The following is a 19,169-nucleotide window of genomic DNA, read 5'->3' on the forward strand; positions in this document are numbered from 1 at the left end:
TTATGGGTCGACTCAATCAGAAAACGTCTCACCAGAATTTTTGCGTTACATATTGGTGGATGCAATTGTAATATTTTAACTTAGATTCTAAATTCTGTAACTGAGTAAGTACATGCTTGCTGGGAAAATGAGTGATGTGAGATTGTTATAAAAATGATTGGGGATGTTTGGTTTTGCAGAAAATATTTTCTTGGAAAACGTTCTCATATCTGTATAAAAATGGAAAATGGAGATAATTAATTTTCTTTTGTTTTGTTTGACGAAAGACTTTAGGGACATTAAGGTTTTGAGGAAGAGTCGAGGAAATCTGTTTGTTTTTTTTTTTTTTTTTATCTTCGAAGGAAAATGTTTTTTAAATGATGGAAAATATTTCCTTGGTCTTTCGTTTTATTTTTCTTGTCAAAACTTAAAATAAAAAAGTGTTGTGTTTACCGGTTGGAGAAGCTAGAGTAGCAGAATATTGCTGCTTTGATAGCTAATAATCACAATTAGAAGCGGATATTAGCTTTAGGCCTATTGCATATGGAGATTTTCATCTCCTATGTTACCCATGAAAATCAAACACTCTTGTCTTTTGAATTTGCTCTGTTTTCGATGTAAGCCTCTTGAAAAGTTTTTATAAGGAAAAGCAATTTTAAAAATATTATGGAACATTTGATTATGTTTTTCTAGTACATAAAGATCATAAAACAAAGTGATATTTACATAACAACTATACTTTTAGTTGTCATAAAGTGTTATCATTCAACCAAAGTAGTAGAATATTTTTTGTACATGAATAAAGAAAAATTACATGGTTATGAATTTTTTCACAAAGTAAATGTTTTCATTACTGATATATTTATGACTAAATTAAAGTGATGATTACTTTTCGACTGGTAAGAAATTGTACTTGACCGAGAACATAGTTTTGTAAAACAAACATGTCCTTTCAAAAATCGTTGAATACACTATGAATGTATTCCTTTAGAGATACACTTAACAAGATTTATCATCTTAAAATTCTAATAATTGCGTGTATGACCACAACCAAAATTGTTGATGCAATGTTTGTAGTGAATTCTTCGAGTATACATTTTTATACTGGAAGGATAAATAAATCAATTACATGATCGAGGTTGTACAATGTTTTAATAGCTTATATTGATTGAGGTCGAATATTTATTCACATATGCAACTATAAACTACTTACATAGCGAACAACTACTCTCATAGATAACATTGATAACTATAATTCAACTACTATTTTTGCGTAACAAAACCCTGTATCCAATCTCTAACAACACATGAAAAAGTAAACATTAACACAAATTGTTCTCCAAAAATTTCACCCACACTAACATCCTACCATATAACTAGACATACTTCTACAGATTATGAATACTAAATTATTTTATAAATATAATTTTTGTTTTGTAGATTATATTAATACAAAAATTAAAAGAGTAAGACTAAATCTCATTTTAAACAGCAACTATACCAGATAGTAGTTTTACATCTCAATATTAAAACTGGATATCAAAATCTATGTTCAAATTCCAAATACGACTACTTAGCACAGTTTGTGAACCCTCTGGAAGCAGTGTTGCAAATTTGGCATCTCCTCATGCAGCAAAGAGGCAAATTAAAAACCAGATAACATATTAAGTAATAATTCATCCCTCTAAATTAGCATTAAAAAAATAAAATATTTAAAAAAAAAAGTAAATATGTAATAATAATAAATAAATAGAGAGATTGACTTGGATAGTTAAAAATCAAAAATAATTAAAGTTTATGGATAAATAAAAATCATGTACTATTATTTAAAATAAAAATAATAAAATAATAGTAATTAGTAGAAATTCAGAATTAGAATTAAAACATCCTTATCCAATAGAGTAGTGAGTAGCTACTATAGCTGGATAGCTATACTTTACTAGTACATTGATAGGTTTATGGGCTTCTGGAAGATAAAAGGTTCCAAAAACAGGATCGATTTGAGAAAGTAGTGATGGAGATTCTAAATGTCACTGTGCCAGTCATGCTTTCTATTAGCCGTGATAATCGGGTTGGTCCATCAACGTTTATTTTATTCCATTTATTTTGCTATATGCCACCACTTAATATTTGTATGATCATATATTATTTTCTTATATTTAAACTTATCACATTTATGTCCGTCTTCTAGAGATAGAGATCATAACTAGTTCTGTTAACCGTTGGAACAAAGTTCAATGTTGGGTTTATTTGCAAATATTTGTACGTCGCTATAATTAATTAAAATTGTCTTTATACTCTAATTAAAGGATCTAATTAAATTTAAAGGATTTGGGCTTAAATGTATCAATAGATTGTGGCCCTTAAATGTGTAGAGACTCGTTTTATGACTGAGTTTTATGATGGGCCGAATACTAGTTACAAGTTATTATATATATATATATATATATATATATATATATATATATATATATATATATATATATATATATATATATATATATATATATATATATATATATATATATATATATATATATATATCAGTTATGGTCCCTAAGTTATATATATTCCCTTTCTCCTGCTATTTCATTATCAGAGAGAATCAAAAGTGATAATATTAAGCGTCGTCATTCTAGGAAATACGTGTTAATCTAGAAGATCTAATCACATCTGTTTCTAAGATTATTTTTTGCGACATGGAATCAGGTATCCTTCAGTTTTGTCCAATTATTTTGTTCTTCTAATTCAACATAATTAATCCTATTTGTTAGTAAAAGTATTCATCTTTTTTGTCCCATCATTAACATGTAACAAGAATCAACCTATTATTACAAGAGTTACATAGAGCTGTTCAAATGTGACTCGACCCGAACATCCGAACCGAAACCGAAAGTTAACCGACCCGAAAATATGTTTATTTTTTAGGTTTATCGAACCGACATTATCCGAACTGAAGTTGCGCCCGAACCGATTTACGACCGAAAATCATAAAATCGAACCCGAACTACGACTGATATTTATAACCGACATATGATCGTTAACCGAGATTACCCGAACCTAATATTGACCGACCTGAGTCATACCCGACCCGAATCATGCTCAAAACCGAACTTGATCCGGCTAAAACCGACTTAATCCGAACGAATTTTAATCGAAATGCTATAAACCTGAACCAATTTTTAACATAGAGGTATGATCGACTCATATTCAATCATCTTATTAGTTAATGTAATAAAGTAATAGAAATTTTAATAAATTAAATTTTATACATACATGGTTTCATATATTTAGAGTTAATAATCAATGGTCAATGTTTATTTAACTATTTTTAATCAATTTAGATGAAAAATGATAAAACTTTAATTTTAACTTACAGTCAAACAAGTAAAAATAACAAAGGAATAATCACTAATTGATTTGGATTTTAACTATTTTTCCTTAACTAAGGGGAATCTTATTATCAATTAAAAAATGTCTAACAACTTAATCTGATATTGATTCGATATATAGTAATTATTAATTTGTAGTCATATTCTACTGGAAAATAATACCCGAACTTGATCTGTACTGGTAAAACCAAACCAATTATTAACCGATGACAGTCCGAAACCGATTGACTACTCGACGCGAACTTCAACCGACACCGAACCGATACTAACCCGATAGCTCAAATAACCGATCTTCAACCGAACCGTGACTATCCGACTTGATCCGATTGTGACCCGCCGTAACATGCATCCGAAAAATAACTGATCCGAAATACAATTGAACCGAATGACACCGATCTGAAACCGACTCGATCACTCGAATGAACACCTCCTTACAATGATCATAAATTGACTACTTTAATCTCATTTACAAACTCATTTACATTTTCTCACTCACAAAATTATTCTTTTTCCTCATTATTCACATCTTTTTCCATGTACTTATTTTATATTTTTATCACCAATTAAAACTTGATAAAATAATTCTATTCCTCAATTCAACGACACTGATAATGTATTATTCTGTTCGATCTAGCTATATGCTATTTTAGATGAATTAACTAAGTAATAAATATCTTTTTAACAGTATTTAACTGAGAAATTAATGATAATTTTTTTTTTTCGTTCTCATAAGTTTATTATAAGATCAGTAGGACACATCGATTAATATTAATAATATGTATTTTCAGTACATAATTTTGATTAATTAATGGAGTACTTAGTTTTCTAATTTTGAAGTTGATAAGCAATTTTATATATCTCTTATTAGTATTTCGTGTGTTATGTCTCATATTGGGCAATTTGAGTTCGGCATCATGGTTTTTTCAACACGGTTACCGACTAAGCGATGTACCACTCTACTTCTAAAATCATCTTGACTCGCCTACATAAGCTGACCTCATGACTCTCTTTTCAGGAATTAATTTGTGTTAACTAGAGCTTCAAATTTGGGTTGAAATTTTTAAAATATGCCCCCAACTTGTTTGACAAGTTAATATTATACCACTATCAGATCATTTACTACACTAGTTTAGTACTTTTGAAGTACTCCATAAAAAGGAAGGACGGCCAATTATCTAGCATACGACCCGCTTATGCATTGCTCGCTTGAGCCATGAAATGACACGGTCGGATGCAGTTTACGATCAACTAGATATTGTACGATTAGACTCAAGGCACATTAGACCCTAACGCGACATGCACAATACATGGATTGTCTAACATGACACAATTTTCACTGTTATAAATCCAAAATTTTATGCCACTTTTTCAATATATGTAGACTATTTTTCATAAATATTTAAATACACTAATTTTTGTAAATAGTACCCAAGTTTCATAGCCATTTCTAATAGTTGATTAGATTAAATCAAAAGATCTACCACTTCGGCCAATAGCCCATAAATTTTTTCTGACCTTATTAGGCATATGATTAATTAGATGATTTTGAATTGTCTTTTGGTATGTAATTTGGCTCCAGTTTAATTGTCTTAGCCTGCTTTGCTTTGTAAATTGAAGTATTGTTGAATTAAATAGGATTTTATTAAAAATTGTTTTCTTGTTAATTATGTAATGAGACTAAGAATATTATAGAGCTCGAAAAGATAAGGAAACACTTAATTTTGTGGTTTACGTACGTTCGGGTCTAAATTATCCGAGCACCCGCTGAGCGAATACACAAATGGATAACTCAAACCGGGACAAAACGGGTACACTGAAATCCTACTAATTAAGCTGTAAATTCAATTTAACCTGCAATGACAACCTTAATTAGATGACTTTACTAAGTCAAACTTTGACAAAAGTTAAATGTAAACTTACTATTATCCAATAACAGTCAACATTGTATGCAAAACACTTCAAATATGGAATATTAATTTAAATCAATCAATCCAATTATTATTATTATTATAGTATTCAAACATCCAATATTCAATTTCTAGAATATTATACAATTAGATGCTACAAAAAAATAAGTTCAATAATTTGTGGGCTGACAATGCCTTTTGGTATGATTCGGTTAGAATAAAAAACAACCATTCAGAATCAAGTCTTGTTTGATCAGTTGGCCGGAGCGGATACCAACTTCCTCCGTCAATATTTCTTAAGTTTAATTTTAATCTATCTATTTCATTCCTTCAACCAAGCATGTAATTCTAATAAAGACAATTAAAAAATTAATTATAATAAATTCAAAAGTTAATTAAGCTACTCTTATTAGAAATCGTCTCTTGGTAAGACGAACTCAAAACAAGATGTCCATATATTAATAATTTGTATTAATTAAACTATTTATTCTATTTATAGATTGTGTCTCATAGCAAGACCATACATCTTATACAAGAATTTGTGAAGTTGATTAGCTAATGGTGAACAACTTATTATGCGTCTATATTGCACAACTAGCTTTAATAATGAGGTCAATATAATTTATCATATGATTCAAATATTGGTTATTAAAATATAGAAACCTAGGACGAATTATACACTTAAATAGATTGAAAACCTGCAAATTTATTGGTTGAACCTAACCTAACATAACAAGCTTAGAAGACTTGACTCAAGTCAAACTATGTTCAAAATAAGAGTGTAAAATGACAAGGTTACAATTTAGTTTAATTTTATAAAATTAAATTAAAATAAACAAATCCAATTAGCCACATCTTATATATTTATAAAAAAAAAAAAAAAAACCCAACTTGCAATTACCTAAATTTCATCAACTTAGCTAAAAATGCAAAATAAGTTTTTCTCACGTTATTTAGAGGTGATTAAAGGCTTTTCCAAAATGTCCAATTTCACCTAATTTCATAAACAAGACATCAAATGTTATAAACCTTAATAGTTAGACATACAATATCATCGTATATTTTTTATTTTGCCCTTTTGGGAATTTATCAATATAATAGTAAAATAAGAATTCCACTAACATATATTTTTGAAGTGCTTAATAATAATGATATAAACAATTTCAAATAGCATGCATGTTCTGAAATTATATAGGCACTATCATATAATTATTTAAATAATATTAAAATTAAAATTCATTACCAAATTACGCCTCAATCCTATAATTAAATTACATTTTTTGTTTCGTATCTTCATTTATTTTTAGCTTTTACCATCCAATAATGATAATTTGCTCATATAACTTGATAATTTGAACATAAAATTTTATACAAGTTACAACATTACAACTAGCTAGCAAAATGTAAATCCTCTATAATTCAATAGTGAAATTGCAGACGTGTACGTACGTTTGCTACAAATGCTAAGACTTTATCACAAACTGACAAGTCATACATTCAAAATTTATATTTCTAGTATACTGTCATTATTAAACCAAACAAAAAATAAATCAAACTCTTTTGACAAAAATTTACAAGTCAACCCCACTTTTTAAATTAAAATTCTAAAACCCATATTATTTTTTCCTTTATATTCCCACCTATATATAGTTGATTCAATCCATATTATTCTTCATATATCATCAAATTCCACTTTTTCTTCTTAAAATTAATAAACATTATTCCAAATATGATGAGTGAGTTTAGTTTTGATAGAGCTAGTGACTGGGATTTACAAGCCATTGTTAATGGAAGATCAATTTGTTTAAGCTCTAATACTACCAATATTAATACTAATACTAATACTAATACTAATACTAATACCAACAACAGTTCAATGATGAACTTACCAAATTGTTATGATTCTTGGTTTGATTCTTTGCTTGAAGATTGCTGCCATGAAAACACAGCATTCATGTTTGTCAATAATCTTGATCAGGAGAGTAATCATGGAGATTCGATATCGAATTCTAATTCAGTGATAAACTTTGATATGTACACTCAAAGTTCACCTCATGATCAGACAAAGCAGAAGTCAACTAGTGTTTCATGTGAAAGCAGTCGAGCCACCATTTCCAAAAGAAGGTTAGAAAAAGGCTGTAATCTTATAGATATATATCACATTAAATGAAAGAAGCATGAGATTTAATTTATACCCATTGCATTATATCATGTTAAAGAACCTCAATTTAAAATATAAAAATTAGCTAATAGTTGAAGCCTTTCGGTATATTATATATTTTAACAGTAATTTTAATTTTAGTTTTAATTCTAGCTGGAGTAATTAACAATCATAGATAACATGAAATGATCATTAATGGTTAAGTTACTTGTGTTTGAACAGGAAGAACAAGCATAAGATTATAAAGATGGTTCAACAAGCAGGAGGAGATCGAATTTTGACTGATAAGTGGAATTGGAGAAAATATGGTGAAAAAGTCATCAAGGGTTCTCCTTATCCAAGGTTTGTTCCTCTTTTAAAACTTCTTTATTGCTCACTCTTGCAGACTTATTAAATATGGTGAAATACTTTTTTATAGATAAAAGTATAAAATCAATTTACTCATCTCAAATCTATAAACTCCAAACTTTTGTTTTGAAGACAATTTTTGTCATAATATCGGAAAGTTAAGTCACACGTTATGATAGAATATTATAAAATTAATCTAGGTTGCATTGAGCTTTAATTTTTAGTTAAGTTTAAGAATATGTATATTATTTATGATCATTAATTTAAATTTTTTATTAAATTGATATGATAAAAGCCTTGTATTATGCCATATACCTTAATTTATTAGCCCATATATATCTTTGCCCTTGTGACATTATAGTGCTTTCCTTCATGAGTTGTCACATATACACACCACGCTGGCCGGTTATTATTTTTTAGAAAGTTTGAGTAAGCGGTAAATTGAAGAACTGTTTAATAATGATTGAGCTCCACATTTTCAAAGTTTAAATCTGTTTAGTTAGTTTAATACCCAATTGAATTTCAACCTAATATTGGCAATTGCGGCATATATTGTCATCCTTTAATGATTTCACATGTGATTTTTCAAACTGAAAAATTGGACGTTCATGCAATGATTTCTCCCATGATAAATCCAAACCAATCAGCTCAATGTAAATCAAATATTTCTTCATAAAATTTTTTATAATGAAGTTACAATTTTCACCAAAAAGGTCAACTATATCAAGCTAAAATTGACAGTACTAAATCATGCCTTAACAATAATTACTTTGACAACTATTCTAGGGTTTAAGCATCAACTAGCGATTTCAATAAAAAACAAAAAAAATAATAATAATTGAGTTTTTAATAAATCATGTCTTCACAATAATTCATATTAATAGAGTTTTTAATAAATAATGCATATTTAAATTCCATTAAGGTATAAAAACAATTAAAGCAATTAATTGATTTAACTGTTTTTATACCTTGATTGAATTTGGATATGCATCATTTATTAAAAACTCTGTTAATATTAAATTCCGTAATAATATAACACATAAAAATAATAATTGAGTTTGCTTCGTAGTTCATATATGTAGAAATTAGTATCAACTAACTCAATCAAAGTAAAAGTTAGATACTAAATCATGCCAAAATGATCATATACTTGAGAATTCTTGTAAGATATATAAGATTTAATACCAATGGAATCAAGCTAGACCTGATGAGTCGATCATTTAATTGAAAATCGTATTAATATTAAATTTTGTAACATATAACACATAAAACTGTTGAGTTGGCTCTATACATATGTAATCCTATACCGGTATTCTGTATTCGCCCAGCTTATACCTTTCAAAAAACAGGAGCTATTACAGATGCAGTTACCCAGGAGGATGTTCAGCAAGAAAACAAGTGGAACAAAGCTGTAATGATCCAGGATTGTTCCTCATAACCTACATGGAAGAACATACTCATCCTTACCCAACTCGCCGCCATTCGCAAGCTGGCCGCTCTGCTAAAAGGTTTAATCATTCTTCTTCAACAAAAGTTGTTATAAAAAAGAATGATACACAAAACACCTTGGTTAGGACTCTAACTTCAGAATCATCAACTACTAATAATGATCGAGTTTTCGTTTTGCAAAGTGATCAAGAGGATGATGGAAACAATGCTGGGTATGTAGGAGGACATAATCAAAGTGATTGTTATACAAATAGGGTGTTTGAAGATGATTTCTTTGCTGGTTTAGATTACTTAGAAGGGTTAAGTATGAACTTGTATGATTAATCTTTAATGCATTAATTAATTATTCTCATTTTTAATCTTATATGTGCTTTTTTTTTAATGTGTTTTCTTGTACAAGTTATTCATTGGTGCAATGTTTTGGTGTTGTGAATAGAAATATTGTTAAGTGTATTGAAAGAAATGAGGGAAATTGTACTAGTTTTGCAAGATGTTATAAGCTAATTAATTAAGATCAATAAAACTACTTCAAAGCTATTTTATGTGTTCTTAAGTACTACACATCCTCTGTCTCTTTTAGTTTGCTACTGAAAAGCGATAGTTACTATAAGGAGAAATGTTACTATTAATAATAAACTCAAAGAGACTGATGAGTTGCTTGTGTTTCTTTTCTATTTTTGCGCCTTTTCAATTACTTATAGCTATATTTTGAATGCTTGAGTTATTTTTTATTCATATTTCAATCATATATATTACCGAATTAGCCAAAAATATAAGTTGATAGTTGAACCCTCGAAATATATTATATACTCTGTCATTATCTTATCATTTGTAAGTGAATAAGACACACACATATATAATGCCTTAAATTTGTGCAACTCATTTTTAGGTGCATACAATAAAATTAAAAGTCATTTTGACGTAATCATAGGTTCATTAAAATTAAGCATTTAGTTCTTCTAAAATTCACGTTCGTTCTTTTATACTTAATAAAAGTTTATGTACATTATCGACTTTTCTAGGCCGAAGGATCATATATTGGTGCATACTCAACTTTATTCAACGGCTCTAAAGTGGTGAAAATTAAAATTATGTTATAAGGCTGATTGGGAAAAATTTTCAACCATTGCACCGCTAATTCATAATTTTCAGTTTATATAGCTACTCCCTAAAATTACACCAATTGATAAAAGAAGATAGCAAATGGAGGAAGAAAATATATATGAATATTTTAACAACCACATCATTATGGTTATTATAATGACAAATAATTCATAACTTAATTCATTTCATCAAACAAAGAAAATTACATTGAATCAAACGGAAAAACATCAATTTTGTTATAGATACAATATGATCTCTAGCTAGTTAGGGGCTCCTTCTACAAAGGACCTAATTTTCAATACCCTAGAGATGCAACCACACTCACACCCTAAAAAATAAAAGAAAATTACATTATTAAAGTAGACTTCATATTCATAAAGACTTACAATTAACATATTTTGTTTGTCACAATCACTAAATATCATAGGCATGACTTCGTTGATGTATAGTAAGGTCTAGTCAAGTTCATAAATTTCATAGTAATAATACAATATAATATAGACTGCAAATATTCAAGATTATAATTACATAATGTAGTCCAATTCAACGGTCTCATTACCCTTATGAAACAACTTGTTAAAGTCCAAACATTCTTCAGCATTATTATTATTATTATTGTTACCACCCAACAAAGGAGCCAGTGAACCCACAAAAGCAGCATTCATATAAGTAGTGGGTTCTGAATGTGTATGATCAGATCTCACATCCTTGAACTGATCATTCGAGTCGGGACCTCCCACGATGGCCCCCACATGGACATTTGGATTTGGGTTATTGCTATTGAACCAACTTGAGTAGCCTTGGTTGCACCCTACCTTAGTAGGGTGGGCTGCGATGGATGGGATAGAAGCCCCTCTATGGTGCACTTGTTGTGGGAACTTGCTGCCAAAACCCACCATGTAGGACATTTTCATAGGGTTATCTCCTAGAATATAATCCACCTATATTTAACCATAAAAAGTACTAGGAATTAGGATACAGGACCACCCTATACGTTAAGATCATTTATACTCATTATTCATATAATCCTTTAATATATAGTGTATTGCAAGTTGAAGACTTAAGGTACAAAAAGTCTATAAGACTCCAACCCATGATTTGAGTGCGCCACTATATATACAAGAACAAGATACTTGTTTGTGTAAAGATTTATAGTAGGAGTTGTCCACTTTATATATCTTTAATTGTTATCAACTAAAGGAAATAATATCTAGTGTAAGATTTTTTGAAAAGGGTATGTCTTATTTTTATTAGACATAGCCTCACCTCAAATTTGGTAGGTTAGTGACAGATGTTACTAAATCCATAGCTAAATTAATTGGTTTTGATCCAAAATGGGGTTTGAGAATCCTTCATCAATATAATGATGATGCTATAGAAACTCCAAAATAGTTGAGTAAAAGGCTTTAGAAAGTAACTCATAAAAATTATTGGCTAATACTTTTGTATGAAAAGCATATAGTATTAATTAAGGGTGAAACTTCCTCCGTTGTAAAATGCTTGCACGAAATACACTTTTGCATAATTCAATGCGTTTGTCAAGTCGTTAATATATAAAGATTATACATAACTAAAAATTATAATAATTTGATATCATGAAAACATGTGACGAGACGAATAAAACAAGATCACACATGACTATGTTTTTTCTCGTATAATAGCTGAAATATATATGTAAATTATCATAGAATGATAAACAATGCAAAAGTTAGTTTGGTGCGAGTAATATGGAACTGAGAAAATATATCTCAACCAAATGGTAAATTTATAGAAACTGTATTTATATGCCTCATCATACAAGAGTTTTGTAGTTTAAAAATGTAAATGTAATCCTTATTTTCCTTATACTTGACGCTGAATTTTTTAGATGGAAATAATGTAGATGAGATTCAAATTAGCTCATGAATTTGTCTCATGTCAACAATGTTATGAGGACTTTTGATATTATCTTAAAAGACTACCTCAATTTGAATTTTAAAATTTTTATTGAGATGGTTTCCTGACAAAAGAATTCTTGGATGACTAATAAGATGGTTATAAGAGACAAATAGTAATTGACCTGTGATTTTGTGAAGGCTTTGATTTTGGAAGGGGCTATATTTGCGGAGCCACATTGGACACCAGAAATACGAGCCTTATCTAGAGCTTTACCATAGATTGAAATAATCATAAGTGCACTGGTTACATATTGCAAATTTGCTGCATCCCTGATAAATAGAAGCCCACCTAGAAGTCCAAAAGGCAATTAAGAGAGATTAAATAAAGAAAAAAAAAAATAAAAGTACTCTAATAGTAGCATAATTTTGTGGTAATAAAAAAATCCAATAACACACAGCAAATTAAACACACACATACCCCATAAGAGGATATATAGAATAAGTATATTTTGTATTATCACCAGAGAATTAAGAGTTGTACCCGGAGTTGTTTGAATCTGAGTAGTACCACTTCCAGGCATTATGGAGCATACAAAAGAATCTGCTTTGCTTTTATAATCACTAAGCATCTGCATACCGGCTAAGTATTCCTGTAAAAAAGTGCATATATATGCCTCTATAATAATTTTTTTATCTGTATTAATGTAATATAATTTGCTAGTTAATATGCTTTTTAAACTCATAATTTGCTCAAAATGATCCTAAAATAGCCTAAAACCGACTGCAATTCATGTTTTATTTGCAATTTACAAGGAAGTTAGTAAATCACGTGACAATGATCTGTATTATTCAAAAAGTTTCACAATAAAACAAATAAAAAGGTAAATTTCAATAATATATGCCGGTGTTAATTGATGCAAAATGCGTATAACATATACTAGTATTTGCATACTATATAAGCCATAAGTTGTACCTCAGCCAATAAAATCTGAACCCCAGCAAACTTGTTGTCCCAACTAAATTCCGATACAGATTGACTCCATCCTTTATTGCTAGTAACGTAGTTCATATATTTATCATTCCCAGTAGCTTTATATAGCCAAGCGGCAGCCCATAGAAGCTCATCCTTAATCATAATATTAAAGAAATTATTCTACATAATTTATTAGATTTCTGAAGCTAAATCATAATTATTAATTGCTCCACTAATTACTAATTAATTAAAAATTATTATTAATTACTTTACCTGATAACCAGAAAAAGAGCAGTAAAAGGGGCAAGATGCTGAGTAAGATCCTCTATACTTGTCAGCAAAGTCAAAGAGCTGAAAACACAAATTGGTAGTAGTTTGATTTTAGTCATTGGTATTTGGAAATTGGAATTGAGCTAAAGGTCAACATTGAGCGTCCAGTTGACTTAGTCAGCTCTATGAAATTCAGTATCGTTGCTAATATTGTATGAGGCCTAGGCAAAATAAAAAGAAATAAGCCATTTCTATAAAGGATTAATCCTGAACTTAAACAGGTGTTTGGAAAAGTAATATGGACGGACCCTATATATTATAATTAGCATAAAAAACGTAAACGTGTCATATATTTCTTTAATGATAAAAGACCTACTGATAAATTATAAATTTTTAATTGTCTACTTTATTAACTAGCAATTTTTAAGTTTAGGGTACTTTTTAATTGTGGGCCCTAGGCAAATGTCTACTTTGTCTTTGGTAAGAAACGATCCTACTATGAATATTAGAAGTAATACTTACAGATTGTGCATGATTAAGGAGCTTAGAAGAATAGGTGGAATCAACTCCTTTAAACACCATTGATGCAGCCGCTAAGGCAGCTGAAGCATCCGCGGCGGCTTCCGTTCCAGGAGAAGATGGAGTTATTTTATAGAGTGCTCTTGAAGTGTCCATGTCTTCGGGGCGTTCCCAACATTGATGATCTTGGTTTCCATCTCCTACCTGTTTTTAACACCATTTAAAAATACAAAATTTTTAGTTGTTTTGTAGGTGTACTAAACCTTGTGAAACTTGCATACATTGTATTAGACCAACAAATCAATCCCGTTTTTGCCATTTTAATGGACTAAGGTCGAATCTACTATGAACTTACATAAAAATATACCCCTTTATTCCTTTTTGTTTGTCCACTTTAATTTTTTCACACATTTCAAAACAAATTTTAAGGTTCGATATCTCTTAGTACGCATTATAAAAAATTATAAAAATTATATATTAAAATTCTTTGCACAAAGACGAATCTAAAAAGATCTCACATGAATATATTTTGTCTTCAATATATATTTTAAAAATCAAATTTAAATATCTCTCTTCTAAAATGGAAAAACTTAATGTAGACAAACAAAAAGGAACAAAGAAAATATTTTATTATTTTAATAATACTTATTTATACAGACAATTCATAATAAATAGAAATAAATTGAAATATATTAGGTTCATTCTTAAATTATTTTGTCATATATAATAAGCACGTGATATCATTACAATAAGTTTATTAAATATGTAGATAACCATATATAATTCATATTGGTTAATGTGATCATAACACATAATATATAATTTTTTTTTTGATATACTACATATAGGAATGGCTATGGGTCGGACTCGGATCGGATTATACATACTCCGACTTTGCTTCGGATTTTAGTCAAACTTTTTTTTTCAGTCCACCTTCACTAGGAGTCGGATTATGCATACTCTAAGTTTGCCCCGACTCGAACTCTCGGACCTCCAACGGAGTCGGATTACTATCAAACTTTATCATTGTGATATTGTACTAATGATTTAAAGCATACGAAGTTGACAAAATATATTTTTCAAATACAATTTAACAAAAAAATATGTACTTTGAATTCAAGTTTAACATGAGAAATATTCCTAATACTACAATTTAACAAAATTTTCTCGCATTTTGATTTGGCGTATTTTATTTTTCTTGATCTGATTTGTCATATTTTGATTGCTTGATCTAAATAAAAATACCAAGTAGTTTTTCAAAATCAAAAATTACAATTAGTATGAGAGAGAGCTTGAATTAGTCACGTCTAGAGTTTTAAGGAAACAAAATATTGGGTAAAAGTCAAATTCAAAGTCGGATTTCCTTCAGGGTCGGAGTTGGGTCGGAGTGTCGGATTTTTAATAAGGTCTAACTCCGGTCCGTCTCTAACTCGGATTCTGATCGTGAAGTCGGAGTTGGAGTCAGATAACCTTTTCCTCGAACTCGAATTGGATTATTTTTCTCGGATCGAGTCGGACTAAGGTCGAATTCGGACTGAACTGTCATCCCTAACTACATACATAATTCTTACAGGAATTAATTATTGGAAATACTTCACATGTGAGGAAGATCCCACATTGTTAAAATATTAAGTCATAAACTTGCATATAATGCTTGATGAGTAATCCTACTAAAACCATATGGTTTTGGGAAAAAGTGGAACTCACTAAGTATTATATGCAAGTCAACGCTCATTACTCGTAGAATTTTGGCCCCGAGCCCACGGGTGCCCCGTGAGTGTGTCTACACGCATAGGCCCATAGGATGATCATGTAACGAATTGTCAAGGCTTGACATTAGTGAGGGAAAGAGGTACGATTAATCCCATCAATCGAATCTCAATTATGATGAACAAGAGTAAGATGAAAGAGAAAATTCTCGGGCCACTAAGTTATATAGTAATATAACCTATAGTTTTGCAATTTTTATCATTGAGAAACTTACTAAATAGTAATAATTAATTTATGAATACCTGGGTATAGAGGGTGGTAGAAGAGGTATGTGATTTTAAAATGAAATCAGAACCCCAACGAATGGCTTTTTGTAAGAAACCAAGCTGTTTGGCTGAAGAGATTTCAGATTTATGCTCAATTGCTGCCCAACTCAACAGGGTTGTTGTAAATGCCATTGGCCACCCAAATTTTACGTTATCCCCCGCATCATAATAACCTCCCACCAAGTTCACCTGCCATATACATTATTCACCAAATTAAATTCAAGAAAAACATAGAAGGTTCAAAAATGTCATAATAGTCAAGTATATTTGATATATCTCCAAATTTATTTTGGTTGTTGCAAACACCAATATTAAGTTTTATGACTCAAAAGTATAGAGATAACAGACTGCCGCAGCAAATTATTGACATTTTTGGAGTAATAGGTAAAATAGCACATACAAGGACTCTCTTCTCTCCCTAAAAAAACCATAATCTCTATAGTTGGTTTGGGACTATTATTAACCTTTTGGTTGATGGTAAGCCCTTAATTTGTTCGTTGTAAGCTTTTTGAATATAATTAGAATAAATTTTTGTCTTCTTCCTACAAGAGAGTTGTTCTACCCATTCATTGGGTTGATTTTACCCATATATTGGGTTTTGATCTCTCTCTTCGTGAGAGTCTGGAGTTATGAAGTTTGGTTTGTAATTGATTTGTTGGTAGATATTAATGCGATAATGCAACAGACACGAAAATTGCAATTACCATCAACTACATCAAATTCAATTATATCTCAAGATTACAACAGATAGAAAGACCCTCTCGTAGAAGGCTGTGTCAAACAGCGATATGAAAGAGGATATTAAGAATTGTCAGATCTCATGCATATACAACAATCGTAGTTTTGTTAATTTTGAAGTATCTTTGGTTAAAGTTATTATGCGTACTTGCTAATTTTTATCTCTAAAGTAGATGTGGTATGATTCATTATAAAAAAAAAATATATAAAACATGCATGCATGTTATTGCATTCATAAAAACTTGTATTAAGTCGTGGAATTCATTAATTATATATATAAAGTTTATTTTAGAATAAAAATAAATCGTTTTGCGTATTGGGCCTGATCTTTTTATGGGTCCATATATATTCGTCACCCTTCTATCCACCTCCTAATTAATTAGAACAGAGTCTACCACAAGAAGTTGATGTACTAGCTATTTAAATCCCAAATGTCAAATATATGCAGTAAACATAACTTTAGCAAATAAGTTAGCTTACATTCACTAATGTTATGTACGGTAAAATAAAATTACACTTCATGTATTAGGAAAATTCAATTATATATGCATGCTTTTATGTAAGTTATAGTGTATATAACTCATGTTCACAGAGACAAAAAAAAAAAAAAAACATTAGTCGAGCATATGATAAAGAGCATAACCTACATTTTCAGGCTTTCCATCACTAAGAGCAGAATCACCTCTCCACTTGACTCTCTGGCTTGAAGGCAACTTACCAGATCGTTGCCCTTCAAAAAACAATATGGCTTTGCTTAATGCATCTTTGTAATCATAACCATTAGTTTCATTACATAAACTACAATTTTCACCGACAACTAATCCTCCAACACAAAACAACGCAAAAACAACCATAATCATCAGTCGTCTCATCATTAACCACGCCATAATTAATTTTACTCTTCCAAAATACAATTAATTAAAATCGTAAACTTTTCTTTTTCAAAAGATACCCAAATTTAAAAAAGTAGAAGATGTTCAAATTCAATTATCGAATCAAATTCACAAGCAATATATTTATAGTAATAGGGCCATACCATGTTCCATGCATGGTTGCACCATGCACATGATATACGTAACTTCTTCAAATATGTAAGGTAAGGAGTAAAGACTTTTTGTCATATGCGTAAAGTCGTTTATAATCATGATATGATGAAGTCATATATAACTCATAACTCATAAGTATGTGTATGTATATAGCGTAAGAAATGGGGAGATTGGAATTTACTAAGTCATCACACTAAGATTATAACATGTAGTGCTTGAATATCTATCATTGTTACTTTTTATTTTTCAAACATTTTAGGTGCATCTTTGGCTAACTCATAAACGGTTACCAAATTTATACTGTAACATATACATAAAATATAAAAGACTAATTTAAGAGAGTTTTGTTAGGTTTTACTATGCTTTGTTTTTTAATAGTTGAGCTTACATTTAAAAAAGAGAAGTATAGTTATTAAAAATAGAGATAATACAATAAATTAGATTCCTATCATTTCTCTACGCTTAAACTTTAGAGTTTTATAATTAGATAAAACTATCACAAATATAATAGGAGTATGTTAGTTCTTCTTACATCAAAAAAATTAGTATGACAAATAAGGTTGTAAAACGGTTTACATTAATTAGACAACGTTGATAGCTGGAATAGGTATAATACATGTTACAGTGTAATAATACATAGTTATTATTAGTGGTTTAATTTAGATTAATACACTATTTTAAGAATAATACAATTATTCAGTTAGATAATAATATAATTTAAGTAGTGATTAGTGCTGCATGTAGCTGTTTCTAAAACGTATTAACTATTAATATTTCAAAAATCATGAAGTAGGGTTTTAAGGTTTTCATTTTATTTTTTAACAAATTAATATATTATAACATCTAGAATTACTTCTACGGAACAATAATATATACTATTTAAAATCAATCAAATAACTAACTTTTAGAACTACAACTGACTGTTAGCTAACTATCCACACATTTAATAATTACTTAGATCAATAAATAGTTAAATCTTGTGTCAAACAAATCAATACTTTTATTAAACAACGCTTGAATTAAATGCAATGGGAGGAGTTTTAATTTTCAGACTTGTAAATGGTGGTCCAACGCTTATCTTTACATATATAATTAATCGATTCAGCCATTGTTATTTTATGTTATAATAGTATTTATTATTTATATAATTTTTATTGAAATGACCGCTTATAGCCTAAATTTTCCATGCTATGGAGGAAACACAACAAGTAGGGAGTATTATTACATTATTTCTTATCCACCATCATTATATTTGCAAAACTTCCCATTTTTGGCATAACGAAAGATGTAGAATCAATAATAGTGGTAAGATTGTTTATAGCTCTTCTTAAAGTAAGGGACATCAATCGGCAATTTAAATTTAGTACGTC

At 29.5% G+C, this 19,169-nt stretch overlaps 2 protein-coding genes across 3 annotated transcripts; one reads left to right on the top strand and one right to left on the bottom strand.

Annotated features, from left to right (window-relative positions):
* The first annotated feature begins 6,940 nt into the window (after positions 1–6,940).
* Positions 6,941–9,789, top strand: LOC130801746 (WRKY transcription factor 22-like). Of its 2 annotated transcripts, none has more exons than XM_057665626.1 (3): positions 6,941–7,402; positions 7,662–7,781; positions 9,116–9,789. In XM_057665626.1, exons 1-3 carry the CDS (start codon positions 7,008–7,010, stop codon positions 9,558–9,560), a joined length of 960 nt encoding a protein of 319 aa, XP_057521609.1. In that variant the 5' UTR covers positions 6,941–7,007; the 3' UTR covers positions 9,561–9,789. The 2 variants fall into 2 exon arrangements, with proteins under 2 accessions (XP_057521609.1, XP_057521610.1); XM_057665627.1 differs by having other exon boundaries at positions 6,943–7,402; positions 9,137–9,786.
* A 666-nt stretch (positions 9,790–10,455) lies between these two features.
* LOC130801705 (endoglucanase-like) lies at positions 10,456–17,679 on the bottom strand. The gene is made up of 8 exons (XM_057665586.1): positions 17,401–17,679; positions 15,992–16,204; positions 13,983–14,183; positions 13,464–13,541; positions 13,191–13,343; positions 12,759–12,867; positions 12,400–12,566; positions 10,456–11,281 (listed from the first exon to the last, which is right to left on the bottom strand). Exons 1-8 carry the CDS (start codon positions 17,638–17,640, stop codon positions 10,865–10,867), a joined length of 1,578 nt encoding a protein of 525 aa, XP_057521569.1. The 5' UTR covers positions 17,641–17,679; the 3' UTR covers positions 10,456–10,864.
* Positions 17,680–19,169: the final 1,490 nt, after the last annotated feature.

This window comes from Amaranthus tricolor, chromosome 15 (genome assembly GCF_026212465.1).
Source record: "Amaranthus tricolor cultivar Red isolate AtriRed21 chromosome 15, ASM2621246v1, whole genome shotgun sequence".
Classification (NCBI taxonomy): Eukaryota; Viridiplantae; Streptophyta; class Magnoliopsida; order Caryophyllales; family Amaranthaceae; genus Amaranthus; species Amaranthus tricolor.

What these genes read in the sequence shown, in the direction of transcription:
- LOC130801746 (XM_057665626.1), top strand. Translation starts at nt 7,008, where the DNA reads ATGATGAGTGAGTTTAGTTTTGATAGAGCTAGTGACTGGGATTTACAA. An exon ending in GCCACCATTTCCAAAAGAAG is followed by an intron (nt 7,403 to 7,661) that starts GTTAGAAAAAGG and finishes GTGTTTGAACAG; the next exon opens with GAAGAACAAGCATAAGATTA. An exon ending in AAGGGTTCTCCTTATCCAAG is followed by an intron (nt 7,782 to 9,115) that starts GTTTGTTCCTCT and finishes GTATTCGCCCAG; the next exon opens with CTTATACCTTTCAAAAAACA.
- LOC130801705 (XM_057665586.1), bottom strand. Translation starts at nt 17,640, where the DNA reads ATGGCGTGGTTAATGATGAGACGACTGATGATTATGGTTGTTTTTGCG. An exon ending in TTCAGATTTTATTGGCTGAG is followed by an intron (nt 12,868 to 13,190) that starts GTACAACTTATG and finishes ACTTTTTTACAG; the next exon opens with GAATACTTAGCCGGTATGCA. An exon ending in TCAGATTCAAACAACTCCGG is followed by an intron (nt 12,567 to 12,758) that starts GTACAACTCTTA and finishes TTGGACTTCTAG; the next exon opens with GTGGGCTTCTATTTATCAGG.